General features: G+C 41.1%; 1 protein-coding gene across 1 annotated transcript in view; it reads right to left on the reverse strand.

Moving 5' to 3' along the window:
• Positions 1-16,804, reverse strand: part of LOC124144835 (mitochondrial genome maintenance exonuclease 1-like) — a 60,782-nt gene extending 43,978 nt beyond the window's left edge. The window contains exons 1-3 of the mRNA XM_048403963.1: positions 16,772-16,804; positions 15,208-15,908; positions 14,126-14,342 (exon numbers count right to left, since the gene is read on the reverse strand). Coding sequence (XP_048259920.1) covers positions 14,126-14,342; positions 15,208-15,898 — 908 coding nt within the window. The 5' untranslated portion in view covers positions 15,899-15,908; positions 16,772-16,804. The remainder of the gene's footprint in view (positions 1-14,125; positions 14,343-15,207; positions 15,909-16,771) is intronic.
• Positions 16,805-16,860: the final 56 nt, after the last annotated feature.

Genomic DNA, 16,860 nt, shown 5'->3' on the forward strand with positions numbered 1-16,860 from the left:
GGAAGGGTGACCTGCTTGAGTGAGAGGCATCCTGCAGTCCTGGCAAGTAGGTAACAGTGCGGAACTCTTTGATGAGGGAGGTACAGAGAGGTGACATAATGATACTACACCAGGCGAGGGGGATGTCGGGACAGTGTAAAGTGTTTGGAAGATGACAGCCACCCCAATCAGCCACGCTCCTGCGATAAAGGCTTGTCAATGGGCCAGCTCCTTCAGATTTCTCACAAATCTCTTTGAGCGCATTTTGAATTTAAGTCATTGAGTGTCAGAGGGAAGTGTTGAGCTGGACCACCTGGTCGTAGGAGGAGGAGGAGGGTGAATAGGGACTGGCCTGACCCCCTGACATGTGAAGTGAAGAAGAGTCTTCAAACAGGGGTGAGGTGAGGTGAAATAGGGTTTAACACAGAGTCCCAAGATTATTGCACTTATACAGCAACTTTCATGTCTGTGTGTGTGGCTGCTTGAACTAGTCTTGACTATTGATGGTTTTATACTGCTTGACCACTGAGATGCAATGTAGCATGGATACCCAACCAGCTGTTTCATCCGAGCGCCAGGCAGGGTAACAAGGACCATCTTTTAAGGTCTAGTTGTATGACACAGACAGAAATCGAACCCCAACCTTCGTTCTCAGGGCAGAGGCTCTATCCACTAGATTGCCAGGCAGGGTAACAAGGCCCATCTTTTACGGTCTAGTTGTATGACACGGACAGAAATCGAACCCACGACCTTCATTCTCTGGACAGAGGCTCTATCCACTAGAACACCAGGCAGGGTAACAAGGCCCATCTTTTAAGGTCTATTGGTATGACACAGACAGAAATCGAACCCCAACCTTCGTCCTCAGGGCAGAGGCTCTATCCACTAGAGCGCCAGGCAGAGTAACAAGGACCATCTCTTAAGGTCTAGTTGTATGACATGGACAGAAATCAAACTACCACCTTCGTTCTCTGGACAGACACACTGAAGAAGTAAGCTGTCCATCAGCTCCACCTGTGGGGTGCTGACAGAGCCTGTCAGGGAGGTGAAGACAGCCAAAGTGCTGTCCACATGGGCAAACACACACAAGTTCCTCCCTCTGGACTCTGTAGGTGGTCCAGGTTAAGGATTGCGACCTATGCTTGTTGAGGAGACTAAATGGATCAGATGGTCGGACTCAATCGATTTATTAGATTCTGACTCATTGTACCTTGATGGTGTGGACGTCTATAATATTACCGTATTTGACGTAATAAGCGCCCAGCTCTAATAAGCACCCACAGGGATATTTGCTAATATATTAGCTAGTGAACAATCCTGATAAGCACCCCTTCCAATTGATCAATGTACACAAGACATTTATTCGCGTATAAGACACACTCGTGTGTTATATGCACCCTTAATCATGGGCAATTAAATTCGGGAAAAATATATCTGTCGTATGTAAACATTTCAGACTGTGAGCATAAACCACGAAATTTATCTTTCAACTCTGTTTTTTTCACCAAAATGATATTCTAATAAGAGCCCCCCCCCCCCCCTTTTTAATTTTGAGAGCACCCTGGGCGCTTATTACGTTGAATATGTTAATCAATGCTTTGTCTGATCTCCACTCTAATATTTACAGGTCTCCATCATAGCTGAAGTATTGGTGAGTGCGGTCTTAAATATCAAACAAATATCCTCTCTCTGGTCCCAGATGACGTGTGTGACTAGAGCACTAACCACATGCCCACTTCACATTCCTTTAACAAGCGAAAATAAACGTATGCTTATTATAAAAAAAAATTCAACCAAAATGGTAACCATGAAAAGAGACCCTCTTTCAAAAGCATAATAAATGAAAAAAACAAAAACAGAAAGGGCATCCAGAAATTCTTTTTCTGGACTTTCACGCCACCAGTCTGAGTGAATATTATTGTGCATAAACATGTGCTGAAAGTACTTGACTGGGGATTGAACCCTAAATATCAGGTAGAAGTCAATAGCATGTCTTGATTTAACTGAGTATCACAGCACGTCCTTGAGACTAGGAGAGTGGCTTGTTTCAAGACCAAACCACAGGCTGTAGGACTCTCCTACAACCACTTGGCTAATCTAAACATGGCACTAAAAATATTTGAAGTTAACGACCCATGTGCTAGACATGGACAGTGTGCACTATACTGAATGACATACAGCACCACACCCTCACTGAACTAGTGGCAAGGTGACGGTGGCCATGTTGCCAATAGCCACAAATAGTGCGTGCTGCCGTGCAGGGATTACTGCTTCAGGAGACTTGTATCAGTCGTGTTGGGTCTGTTATTGAGGGTTGGTATGATACACATGATACGATATGCATCACCATTACACCACGATATGTTACGTATCGGCATTATACGATTTTATCACCATACTGAAGTTCTGATAGAATGGGATATGCATCACCATTACGTCACGATGTTACGTATCGGCATTATACGATTTTATCGCCATACTGAAGTCCTGATAGAATGGGATTGATGCTCATGATATCCATCACTGGATTGATAGTTGGAACTCGATTATTTACAGACTGACATCGCACAGCTGGAATATTGTTTAGTGCAACATTAAACAAACAAATAAACTAACAGGACACTAAAATCTCATGAAGATAGTTAATTCCATATATCCATCCAATCCCAAGTGTCTGTTTTGCAATTCAGAATAATGACGTCGACCAATTATATTTCAACTCAATTATTTGCAAATACACCTACCGTATTTAACGTAATAAGCGCCCCGCTCTAATAACCGCCCACAGCGATATTTGCTAATATATTGGCTCGTGGCTTCCGATTGATCAATGTACATGACTTTTTTATTCGCGTATAATATGCACTTATGTGTTATATGCACCCTTATTTATGGGCAATTAAATTCTGGAAAAACATATCTGTCGTACATAAAACTTTCAGGCTGTCAGCATAAACCACGAAATTTATCTTTCCAAAATAATATTCTAATAAAAGCCCCCTATTTCTAATTCTGAGAGCGCCCTGGGCGCTTATTACGTCGAATATGGTAATGTTAATGATAGGACATAGCATATTAACTCACTCACTCCTCGCCACCCAGTATTCAAGAGTACATTTTCCAGTCATGTGTTATTTTGTATTCCCTATATAGGATTACAAATGATTTGGAAACATTATAACATGGCTTGTTTGTCCCTTTCCAACAACACCTGTTGGGGCCACAAAGATGTCTTTGTGTGGGTCCTTGAGTGGCCAGAGGACGTCTGGCTACCTGTTCATCTGATAATGCCATTGTGCTTATTCTACACCGATAAACCCTTCTGAGACACGAGCCACGATTGTGCACGTTAGCTGACATACTTTTTGCCAACGTTGCCACGATGTTGATATTCCACAACAATGTATTGTTCAGATTACAGGATAAATGACAATAATTACACACTCTAAGTTCGAAGTCACACGAAGCAGCTCGGTATGAGAGGAATCTCAACCAACACACAATGGCTGCCAAGAAGCAATAAATACCGTCCTCCATACACAAGTATCTCATCTGACAGCATATCGAGTACGTAGACACAGGAAATGATAAATTAGCCTTGATTTTCAAAAACATATTGTGTATGTTTTTATACATTTTTTTAGACCAAGTATTTCCATATAGAAAGTCTTGATTTCAAACCTCCCACAAATACAAGCTCCCGTAATAAATAAATGCATATTTAAATTGCGTCGTAACATGACCTTCAAAATGTCCATGTTACTACCTGCTCAGTGGATCAGTGTGAACTCAAATGACATTCTCAGCTCCCTAGGCAGTATACAACCAAAGCTGCCTTATAGGCGGCAGAAGGTATTGCATTCACATGACCATCTCAACACAATGTGCTGCTAGGTGTACTGAAGCTCTGAGTGAGTGAGTAAATGAGTGAGAGAGTGAGTGAGTAAATGAGTGAGTGAGTGAGAGTGAATGAGTGAGTGAGTGAGTGAGAGTGAATGAGAGTGAGTGAGTGAGTGAGTGTGTAAGGGAGTAAATGAGTGAGTGAGTGTGTAAGGGAGTGAGTGAGTGAGTGATTGAGTGTGTAAGGGAGTAAATGAGTGAGTGATTGAGTGTGTAAGGGAGTAAATGAGTGAGTGAGTGTAAGGGAGTGAGTGAGTGAGTGAGTGAGTGAGTAGATCAGAAACAAAATAATTCATCAAAGCCACAACTTAGTAAGTACAGTAATAGAATAAAAAAATCAAATGCAACATGCTCAAGAAGGATAAAAGAATTGAAGACAATGAAGAATTCTTATATTATTTTTTTTATATAACAAATTAGAAAAAATAAATTGAAGTCAGCGTTGAAATCTTCAGACAGCAGTAAAGTTGATCCCCGAATTTAGAAAACAGGTAGAAAGCTGAAAACATGTAATTAGCCAATCAGATGCAATACATCATTTCTAGCGGACACCAGTAGCATAATAACCGTCAGATGTTCATTCTCACACAGCCTCTGCCTATCACAATATATCAACATCAGAAATAACTTTAAACATGAACCGAGGATTAGCATAGCTTCATCTATTAGCCGTACAAATTGAACTGCTGTTTGCTGCTTAACCTCTCTGCCCTTCCAGTATCGGAGCCTCTGAGATAGACACTGCGGCAATGTCTCTATGTTGCTCCTAACACAGTTTAGCATTGTGCAATTCCAGAAAATATTCACCAAATAGTCTGTCAAGATTCTGTTGCATAACCTTGTGAACTTCCTTTGTGCGTAAGTCAAATTTATAGCTGGTAAATTGGTCTGCTGTAACACAAAACTGTTGATTGTGAGGCGGACCCAAAAAAGACCTGAACAGGCCAAGGAGCACTTCACTCCATTGCCTTGCTGATAAGATAATGGGGAAAGGATTACAAACAAGCATTTCATTCTCATAAAACGGCAATCAATCCGGATATTTTGCAGAACCACTTCATTAGCGACCAAGTGTGGGTCTGTCCCAGGGTGTGAGTTGTGGTATTACCGGCTACACGCTGTACACATAGTCTTGCACCATGACTGTGGAATATATGTATTTTAGGAAACAAGAACCAATCTAGATCATAAAAACGCAAGCCTAGCCAGGTTTATTCCACATGAAATCAACATCAGAATAAAAGAATTTTAAAGGAAAGAATTTTATTGTGTAACAAAAGGTTACATAGTGATCTGAGGGGATACAGGGTGGCTGGTTGTGTTACTAGGGGGATCAAGCAGAGCTGTACATAGTGATCTGAGGTGATACAGGATGGTTGGTTGTGTTACTAGGGGGATCTAGCAGGGCTGTACATAGTGATCTGAGGTGATACAGGGTGGTTGGTTGTGTTACTAGGGGGATCAAGCAGGGCTGTACATAGTGATCTGAGGTGATACAGGGTGGTTGGTTGTGTTGCTAGGGGGATCAAGCAGGGCTGTACATGGTGATCTGAGGTGATACAGGGTGGTTGGTTGTGTTACAAGGGGGATCAAGCAGGGCTGTACATGGTGATCTGAGGTGATACAGGGTGGTTGGTTGTGTTACTAGGGGGATCAAGCAGGGCTGTACATAGTGATCTGAGGTGATACAGGGTGGTTGGTTGTGTTACTAGGGGGGATCAAGCAGGGCTGTACATGGTGATCTGAGGTGATACAGGGTGGTTGGTTGTGTTACAAGGGGGATCAAGCAGGGCTGTACATGGTGATCTGAGGTGATACAGGGTGGTTGGTTGTGTTACTAGGGGGATCAAGCAGGGCTGTACATAGTGATCTGTGGTGATACAGGGTGGTTGGTTGTGTTAGTAGGGGATCTAGCAGGGCTGTACATGGTGATCTGTGGTGATACAGGGTGGTTTGTTGTGTTGCTAGGGGGATCAAGCAGGGCTGTACATGGTGATCTGAGGTGATACAGGGTGGTTGGTTGTGTTACTAGGGGGATCAAGCAGGGCTGTACATGGAGATCTGAGGTGATACAGGGTGGTTGGTTGTGTTGCTAGGGGGATCTAGCAGGGCTGTACATGGTGATCTGAGGTGATACAGGGTGGTTGGTTGTGTTAGTAGGGGATCTAGCAGTGCTGTACATGGTGATCTGAGGTGATATAGGGTGGTTGGTTGTGTTACTAGGGGGATCAAGCAGGGCTGTACATGGTGATCTGAGGTGATACAGGGTGGTTGGTTGCGTTACTAGGGGGATCAAGCAGGGCTGTACATGGTGTTCTGAGGTGATACAGGGTGGTTGGTTGTGTTACAAGGGGGATCAAGCAGGGCTGTACATAGTGATCTGAGGTGATACAGGATGGTTGGTTGTGTTACTAGGGGGATCTAGCAGAGCTGTACATAGTGATCTGAGGTGATACAGGGTGGTTGGTTGTGTTACTAGGGGGATCTAGCAGAGCTGTACATAGTGATCTGAGGTGATACAGGGTGGTTGGTTGTGTTACTAGGGGGATCTAGCAGGGCTGTACATAGTGATCTGAGGTGATACAGGGTGGTTGGTTGTGTTACTAGGGGGATCAAGCAGGGCTGTACATGGTGATCTGAGGTGATACAGGGTGGTTGGTTGCGTTACTAGGGGGATCAAGCAGGGCTGTACATGGTGATCTGAGGTGATACAGGGTGGTTGGTTGTGTTGCTAGGGGGATCAATCAGGGCTGTACATGGTGATCTGAGGTGATACAGGGTGGTTGGTTGTGTTGCTAGGGGGATCAAGCAGGGCTGTACATGGTGATCTGAGGTGATACAGGGTGGTTGGTTGCGTTACTAGGGGGATCAAGCAGGGCTGTACATGGTGTTCTGAGGTGATACAGGGTGGTTGGTTGTGTTACTAGGGGGATCAAGCAGGGCTGTACATGGTGATCTGAGGTCATACAGGGTGGTTGGTTGCGTTACTAGGGGGATCAAGCAGGGCTGTACATGGTGATCTGAGGTGATACAGGGTGGTTGGTTGTGTTGCTAGGGGGATCAAGCAGAGCTGTACATTGTGATCTGATGTGATACAGGGTGGTTGGTTGTGTTACTAGGGAGATCTATATGTGGGAGTGCATATGTGTGTGGAGCTGCTTGAACTAGTCTAGACTATTGCCGGTTTCATAGTGCTAGCCTAGTGAGATACCATGATGCAGTTTAACATGGATACCCCTCTCAAACACTATGCAGACTCCAGCTGACCAGTCTTTTATCACCTAAATGCCAAGCACCAGGCAGGGTGACAACAAGTACCATCTTTTAACATATTTTGGTATGACACGGCCGGGGATGGAACCACCGCTCTGCTCTCCAGGCAGATCCTCCATTCACTAGAAGATGGAAGCGATCCTGTTAATCGGGAACTGTGAATGTGAACTTAAACTCCTTGACTTCACAAGGACAGATAGGAGATATTCATTTCATCTTTCCCAGACAATACTTAAATATCTGACACAGGAATCACGCTCCAACATCATGAACATACTCAAGCATGTCATCTTGCAAAATTAGCTTATGCTAATTCATTTTTTTAAAGGCACAAAACACTTTTCAGAAAAATGCATCATCAAAATAAAGCGGACATGTGTGAAAGACTCAGGGTTATCTTTCATGTGTGAAGTGTCTATTGTAGCACTGGCTATCGATACAGATCTTAGCATGCTTAGAGATCCATAATCCTTAACTAAATATCAATCAATTATCAATAAATATCGGAGAAGTAACTTTCAGCACATATACAAAAATCTCAGAGACAAAACATCATATTTCAAGTCACACATTTATGCATGGACCACTTTGTGGACATATAAGGTATAACAAAATCAGTTGTTTTTCCATCTTTGGCATCGGGGAAAAACAAGACAGCTTCAGTAACTTAAAACTTTATTACATCACAATAGTTTATGTAAGATATTATCAAAGACATAAATTCCATATTGATTATCGTTAATATTTCTTCCCATCGATAATAATTCTGATTATTGAATTCTTTAGCCAGCCTTAGTCTATTGTGGGGGCACGGGTGGCCCAGTTGTCTAAGGCGCCGCGATTCACTGTTCAGAGTTGCGTCCCTTGGGCACGCCAGAAACCTATGATTGTGGGTTCGAATCCCGGTTCGTCCCAATAATGTTTCTAGGTTTGTCAGCACATTACCCGTGCTCGTGGGTTTCACTGAAGTGGTAAACGTCTGAGACCTGCATCACTTTGGGCTTTCCTCCCACATTAAGCTGACAAGCCGTGATATAACTTGAATACTGTTAAAAGCAGCGTTAAACCAAAAACTCACTCACTCACTCAGTATATTGCAATGTGGTCACACAGAAGGTTTGGAATTTGCATCCAAGAATCAGTCCATCATGCCATTCTCATCTGTTGACTAGCCATATTACACACTAATAACATCAGACACCGATCAAAACATCAAGTATGATCTTGCAGTAAAGTGGCACGCCTCGGCTGTTTACACAAGTACTTAACATCACACACATCAGAAGGACTGTAACATTTTCTGAAAATTACCTTTTTTCCCTATGAACACGATACAGTTCATCTCGGGGTGTCAAACACTGCCCAAGGTGATAATGTTTCTGCTCAACATAAATACCTAATAGTGGTAGCAGGTTGTGTTTAATCATGTTTTGAGGTCATTTTTTATATCATAAGAACTAAATTGTCCAACTAAACAGATACCAGGCCACTATGAAATAGCTGTTGTTATTGCAGACTGTGGATTAAACATTTCAGACATTATAACAATATTTCATACATAATACACTTTTCCACCTGTAGGGATTCCGGGTTACCTTAGTTACCTAGCAGCCAGCCAATCCAGTGACTGACATCATGAGCATCAATCTATTGAACTGGAATACAATGACCTACATAAACCAAGGCAGTGAGACTGACAACCTGAAAACGTTAGTCACCTCTTTCAACTGCATTGCTGAAGACCAATTCTAATCCGGAGGTGGCAATATGGAAATGGTGGGATCAGCTTGGTTAAATAAGATGGTAAAATATTCCACAAACAGGCTAATAAATATAACAAATTTATACCATGTAAACAAGATTTAAACATTGAAATAAAATTACTTTCATTTTGCCTCTTTCAAATGCGTTGCTGAAGACCAATTCTAATCCAGAGGCAATAATATGGATATGGTGGCTGTATCAGTTTGGTTAAATAAAACGGTAACATATTTCTACAAACAGGCTAATAACTTTGATTTCCTTAAACTTTTTATAATGTATACAAGATCTAAACATAATCAAATATAATTACTTTCATGTTCGTATCCTGTTTATGTACACTAGAGATCACCAATCTTCGCTAATACATGTTGATGTTTCCAGTAAAGTATGTTTGTTTTGTTTGTTTGTTGTTTAACTTTGCCCCACTCCGCAATATTCCAGCTATATGACGGCGGTCTGTAAATAATCAAGTCTGGACAAGACAATCCAGTGATTGATATTATGAGCATCGATCCACGCAATTGGGATGGATGACATGTATCAACCGAGTCAGTGAGCCTGACCACCCAATCCCGTTAGACGCCTCTTACGACAAGCATGGTCGCCTTTAACGGCAAGCATGGGTTGCTGAAGACCTATTCTACCCCGGATCTTCACAGGGTACAGTAAAGTATGTCGTGAAGCCAATTTATCAGTCGTGCAGCCAGTTTATCAGTTGTGCAGCCAGTTTTTCAGTCGTGCAGCCAATTTATCAGTTGTGCAGCCAGTTTATCAGTCGTGCAGCCACTTTATCAGTCGTGCAGCCAGTTCATCAGTTGTGCAGCCAGTTTATCAGTCGTGCAGCCAGTTCATCAGTCGTGCAGCCAGTTCATCAGTCGTGCAGCCAGTTCATCAGTTGTACAACCAGTTTATCAGTTGTGCACCCAGTTCATCAGTTGTGCACCCAGTTCATCAGTTGTGCAGCCAGTTCATCAGTTGTGCAACCAGTTTATCAGTTGTGCAGCCAGTTTATCAGTCGTGCAGCCAGTTTATCAGTTGTGCAGCCAGTTTATCAGTTGTGCAGCCAGTTTATCCATCCTGCAGATAGTTATCAGCAACCTGCATTAGGTGCAGTGGAGAAATGAAGCAGCATATCACACCTGTTCTAAAGGCTCTACACTGGCTACCTGTGATGGCTCAAGAACTGAACACAAGATTCTTTCAACAACACATCAGTGAAAGCACGGAACAGTTCAAGAATATCTGACCGAGCTCTTCAATGAATACACTCCAGTCAGAAGCCTCTGATCGGAGAATCAAGAGCTGCCAACAATCCCAAAAAGACAAGTAAAATCCTTTGTCTACAGATCATTTTCACACTCAGCACCCACACTGAGGAATTCTCTACCTTTGGTCATCAAGCAGCCTCCATCTCTAACAACATCAGCAGCTGTTCTGAAAACTCATCTGTAAAGCTTTATTATCCCCCACCAAAAAGTGGAAGGGGGATATAGGAATGGGTGCAGTTTGTCTCTGTCCGTCCGTCATGTTTCATTTCCGGAGCAGAACTAAAAAACCATGAGAGATATCTTAACCAAACTTGGCACAGAGATAGGTCTAGTGGTGAACTGGTCCCTTTTGATAGTTCGGGATTTAAAAAAAATATTTTTTTCGAGGATCCACAGCAATGACTTTGACTTGGTTCACAGAGGTTAATGCCTGCACACAACCGGACATGTCATATTGGCGGGCAATATGAGTATTTCATACTTGTTATTCTTAATTCTCTTTCTACGTGTGTTTTCAAGAAGCACTATGAGCATGCATTCATGGGTGACTATTGCATGATACAATGACCTTTATATGATCAGAACAGTTTACAATGAAGTAACAGTATGTCGCCATTTTTTCACACATCATAAATACACAAGTGTTTCAGTGCATGGACTATGTGTTATTCTGGTGTATCGGGACCCGTATCACATTGTGTCTAGTTTATCGACATATGTATCTAACGTGGCCTTCATTTAGAACTTCAAAGGTTTAGTTTAAAGACAGACTTCACCATGATCAGAAGCAGTGAGAACCCAGCCAAAGGGAAGTAACTCTTCCAACTCAATATTATTAGCACTGCTATATTTACGTCCCTTGTCAACAGCCACCAAACATTCCAATCAGGTTTCAATGTGTTTAGTCTACAGCTAGGTTCCCAGGGTAATGAACTTATACACATGGCATACCTAGTACAAACTCATCTTCTCACAAACAACTGTGTCAGAATTTTCGGATTAAAAATTCAAGCTTGAGTCACAGACTCTGTGTTATTCTGTTAAACTAATTGGGATCTGGGGAGAGAGGAGGGATTTCTGCTGTAGTCAGCACTATTTCAGTGGTAGCATCAGTCCTAGTGATCAGGGTATCCTGACATACAAGTGCTGACTGGCTACCTACAGCCGGGGCTTCAGTGTGAGACACTTTCAGGGGCGTAGCTAGGGGAAATTAAAATGTAAGCAAATATGTTTCATCTTTATGTTACGCTTACCTTATTCGACGTAATAAGAGCCCCGCTCTAATAAGTGCCCACGTCGATATTTGCTAATATGTTGGCTAGTTAACAATCCCAATTAGCACCCCTTCCGATTGATCAATGTACACAAGACTTATTTATTCTCGTATAATAAACACTCATGTGTTATATGCAGCCTTAATTATGGGCAATTCAATACTGGAAAAATATATCTGTCGTACATAAACATTTCAGGCTGTCAGCACAAACCACGAAATTTATCTTTCAACTCTGTTTTTTTTTACCAAAATGATATTCTAATAAGAGCCCCTTATTTCTAATTTTATTACGTGGAATACGGTATAACAGTTATCAAACAGAAAAAACACAAGCTGACAACATACAATATATCCAAAACAGACATATGACAGAGCTATCACAAGATACCCCTATCACATTCTGGACATAATTGGCGAATGTAGAAGAGTTTGATCATTGTGATAAAACCCAGATATCTTCAAAAACTAATGCAACAAGGAAACACAACAATTTCGAACGATCTCATGAATGATAATTTTCATAATTGATAATAGTAGCCCTGTCAATATCTAAATTAACCAAATGTCATGTAACTATCACAAACAACTGAAAGAAGATATGGTACACTTATGGTACACTTTAAAAAATATACATTTTGATTGATTTTTTAAATGATTTCAAAGTATGCACTTGCTTTTTGTGCTACATAGTCATGATAGTAACTACACCAATGACTTTAACTTAATAAGTTGTGACATTATAAAATCACATCGCGAAATGCATCAAATCACGTGAGCACCTTGATTAAATCATGAAAAGATTTGGAAAATATCTGCTGACGAGTTGACCGAAATCTGCATGACAGTTTACTAACCGGATTTTGATTTCGGTGCGTGATTTTGATTGGACTATGCATAGACTTGTTAGTCCAGCCAAAATGTAACTCCATAATACCAGCCTAGTTCGGCAAGGGTAGAAACTGGACTTTTATAGTCAGTTAACTCTCTTGCCTTGGGAAGATGGCAAGAAAGGGAAACCTAATGTTTTTGAGAGCAGGTTGTAAACACACTTTAATTGCATTTATGATACACAATAATCATAACAGTAAAATATGGTCTTGTGGCCTAACAAACCAACACTTCTGCTTACTGTCACCAATGATAGTCATGATGTCATTTCACAAACACTCACTCACTTTAAACAACATATATACGCTTTAGCAGTGTCTTAAATACTTAAGTTTTCTTAGTAGATCCAGCAATGCCACCAAAAGGAAAAGCGTTGTTAGCTCACAAGTTGGTCATGCAGCAACCTTCAGCCAAGACACTCACAATAGGGTACGAAAGTCTAAATATAAAGAGCTGAACACTGCTAGAAAGAATTTAGACCTGAATACAAACATAAGGAACATATATCTATGCGACATCCTGTGTGTGTGTGTGTTAGACTAGATTAGTGGTAGACTCATTAAGCAACAGACTGTAAACACTTTAATTTGTTTTCAAGATTGCATAACTTTAGTGCCCTCTGATTGGTTGAGGCAATGAGAGTTATCACATGACACATGTGATACAAGCTAAATATAGTAACTATGTCCCAGAGTAGACAAGAGATATAATAATTGAGTGAACTATCATCATGATCAATGCAATTGTCATTGGGAAGATGATAATACAAGTCAAAATACTCATATCTTCTAGTGTCATTTATCCAGGATATTTAGTGGCAGGAACATCAATGAAGACAGGGTTGACTCCAGGATTTCAATTCTTTCATTGTGTTGTTTGGGTACAGATTCAAGTACCCCTATCAAATTGTGTCTCGACCTCAGGTTTGATTTGTTTGGTCATTGTTTAACGCCACACTCGGCCATATTCTAACTATATGACATCAGGCTGTAAATAACAAAATCTGGACCACTTAAACCAGAGATGGATTCAATGTTCAACATCCTACGCCATTGGAGTACAATGACATGCAATCAAGTCACAAAGCCGGACCACCTAATACACAGAGTCGCCTCGCACGACCAGTACAGGTTGCTGGGGAATCGTTCTAACCCCAGAATCCCCACTAAGTCCAGAGAGAGGAATCTTCAATATTTTTCAGTCAGCGCTCAAAAACATACAAATTCTATCTCTGAATGGAGGAATAAAACAATAGAAACTTTTTACCCAACATCCAGCATTTCTAGAAAACGTGGTAAATGATATATTTTTTCAGGCAAAACCTATGTACTTTTGGGGGTGGGGTGGGGGTGGGGGAGAGCGTTTTCTGGAACAGATTGTTATTTCTTAAATCCTAGCTCCCCTCCCCCTACTATTGTAATAGTGTACTGATGTATTTATTTATATATATTTTTAATACTTTATTTCCAGAATCTAGGTTGTACAGAGTAAAATAATAAATAGAGTTATCTACAGAATTCTGCTTGGTGTTTGCATGTATAATTCATTCACTCAGACAGTCATGCCCTTCCCTTAAACGTGTTAAAAAATAAATAAGAAAACCAAATAACAAAAAAACAACACAACAACAATAATGTTAATAACATAAAAAAAAGCTGGTCTTAGTTTCCAGGAAATATATTTTTGTATACTGCCCATTTATTATGAAATTCCATGAATTTATTCATAAATTCAATTTGATGCTATCCTGAGCTACGAATGCTGCCACTTGACATACCTGAAGGAGGCCACACAGTCGTAGGTGCCTTGATACATCAGCTGGGGATGGACCACCTTGCCCTCCACGGCCTTGACCTCTCCCACCTTGTCCAGCGTTTCACGTACGCTCTCCCAGTAGCCTTCACAGCGTGGTTGTATCTGGATGTCACTGATGCTGCGCCCAGACAGAAATTGCTGGATACAAGCATGGAGGTTGATGCCGTCATGTTTGATCCCTGGGATACAAACAATTGTCTCTTTTATATGATATGGTATGAGTTACGATACTTACAATATTACCATGATGTTATGACCTGTAATCCCTACATGTGTGTCTTATCTTGTCCTGACATGATGTTATGACCTGTAATCCCGACATGTATGTGTTGTATGGTCCCTGACATGATGTTATGACCCGTAATCAATACATGTATGTGTTGTCTGGTCCCCGACATGATGTTATGATCTGAAATCCCTAACGTGATGTCTGGTCCCTGACACGATGTTATGACCTGTAATCCCTACATGTATGTGTTGTATGGTCCCTGACATGATGTTATGACCTGTAATCCCTACATATATGTGATGTCTGGTCCCTGACACGATGTTATGACCTGTAATCCATACATGTATGTGTTGTATTGTCCCTAACTTGATGTTATGACCTGTAATCCCTAAATGTATATGTTGTCTGGTACCTGACATGATGTTATGACCTTTAATCCGTACATCATGTACATTTATATGTTGTCTGGTCCCTGACATGATGTTAAATTATGACCTGTAATCCCTACATGTATATGTTGTCTGGTCCCTGACATGAAGTTATGACCTGTAATCCATACATGTATGTGTTGTCTGGTACCTGACATGATGTTATGACCTGTAATCCCTACATGTATGTGTTGTCTGGTCCCTGACATGATGTTATGACCTGTAATCCCTACATGTATGTGTTGTCTGGTCCCTGACATGATGTTATGACCTGTAATCCCCACAAGGCTATATATATATGTGCCGTCCCTGTCATGATGTTATGAACCTTAAACCCCAAATGGACAATGCTATTGTTTTTATGGAAGTCTTGGTCTGTGTTCCTACCTTCCTGCTTCTTGTAGAATTCCTCTTTGCCAAGCTCTGCTATGGATGTCTCTCTCCATCGCTGAAGAAAGAAACGAGCCATGTCCGACTGTGTTTTGTTTATGACACTACTGACTGTAGGGAGAGTTCTCAAACTCATCTGCTCAACCTGCTTTCCAAAGTCAGAAGACTCATCACCGGTCATGTCTGTCTTGATATCAAGTGGAAAGTTCAGCACAAACTCAAACAATGATGGAGCCTGTTCACCTGATTCACTGCCATTTGGTGTCTGAGCCCTAGAACTAGTAGATGTCTTATTTTTACTTGAAACTGTCTGCTCTGTAGACAAGCTTTTCTTTCTGGTTGTTTTGGCTGCATTGCTGGATTTTGCCTTTGTTTTCTTGGCTCCACTTGTTGAAGATATGCTGGACTCATCAAGTATGTCAGCCTCATCCACCTGATCAACTATCTGTGTTCTAGCTTGCTCCATTATAATACTTATCCCATCTTTTACAGATTTCTTCTTTTTTGTTTTGTTTTTCTTTGGTTCCAAGTCCTTTCCTTTGAGCACAGGCCCAAACAGTAATTCATTTTCCCGCCTTAAGTTAATGATTTTTCTGACATCGCTCTTTGAGGACTTTGACCGATGTACAAGAGTAAAGAAACATCTTCCATGTTTCCAACAAAGTGTAGGTCCAACCACCTTTAACATTCTGCAGCTTCTGCAACAAAGGAAAATCTTAATTAAAAACAAAACAAACTCATATCACTCACATAATGGGCATCATGAGGCCAGTTTACTGCCTTCTCACTAATTGACTTGCCCCATACCGAAGGTAAAGTGTGTTTGAAGGTAATCAGCTGGTAATGGAGAAACATCTTGAAAGTTTAAATCTTTATTATGGTAGGCTCTGGGATCCCTTTACCAACAGGAATTCATAGCTTTACACAAATAAAGACAAGAGTCATCAGAAGATGACAAATTCCCCTTAGCCCCCACAATAGAAAAAGGCACCACTTCAGCCCCTGGTTAATTCATGTATAAGTTTGGAATAAAACTTAACGGTTTTCAAGCTAGGCTCCAGAAACGAAATACAGATTGACAGACAGACCAGATTATGACTATATCCCCCTGTATTAGAAGCCTATATGCCATGGGAAGAAAATTACAATCCATGTATCCTACGATACAGAATTCCTGAGCTTTTATCATCTTAGAAATCTAGATGCTAACTGAAATGCACAAAGTGCATCTTGTAAAGTGCACTAGACCCCGTTATAATGAACGTACATGTAGCCATTTTAAAACTGGTGGTTTGCATGGCATATGAACATCTTGTTCGAAAATGTGCCGGTATGAAACAATTCGTCCCGGATCTTTTCTCATTAGGTCTAATCAGCTGTTCATTCTCTCGTCTAAGAGACGAAGATTTGTGTTCTGACAATAATGACACCTGTGACAGTTCGAAAAATTCAATGAAGGCATAAGGGCCAAGACATTTTCGCGTGGCAAAAGCTTTACGAAATGTGTCAAAGTATAAAACAGAGTTGAAATAACATTTTCAGTATGAGATATGTCTCGCACCTTATTCTTTCGCGCTGTGTGCCTACATGCAAGCTAAGCTATGTCTTTATTTTCGTATTCCATGCATTTCTGAATGTTTGTGCTATAAA

This window comes from Haliotis rufescens, unplaced genomic scaffold, assembly GCF_023055435.1.
Source record: "Haliotis rufescens isolate VD_foot unplaced genomic scaffold, xgHalRufe1.0.p SCAF_3, whole genome shotgun sequence".
Taxonomy (NCBI): domain Eukaryota; kingdom Metazoa; phylum Mollusca; class Gastropoda; order Lepetellida; family Haliotidae; genus Haliotis; species Haliotis rufescens.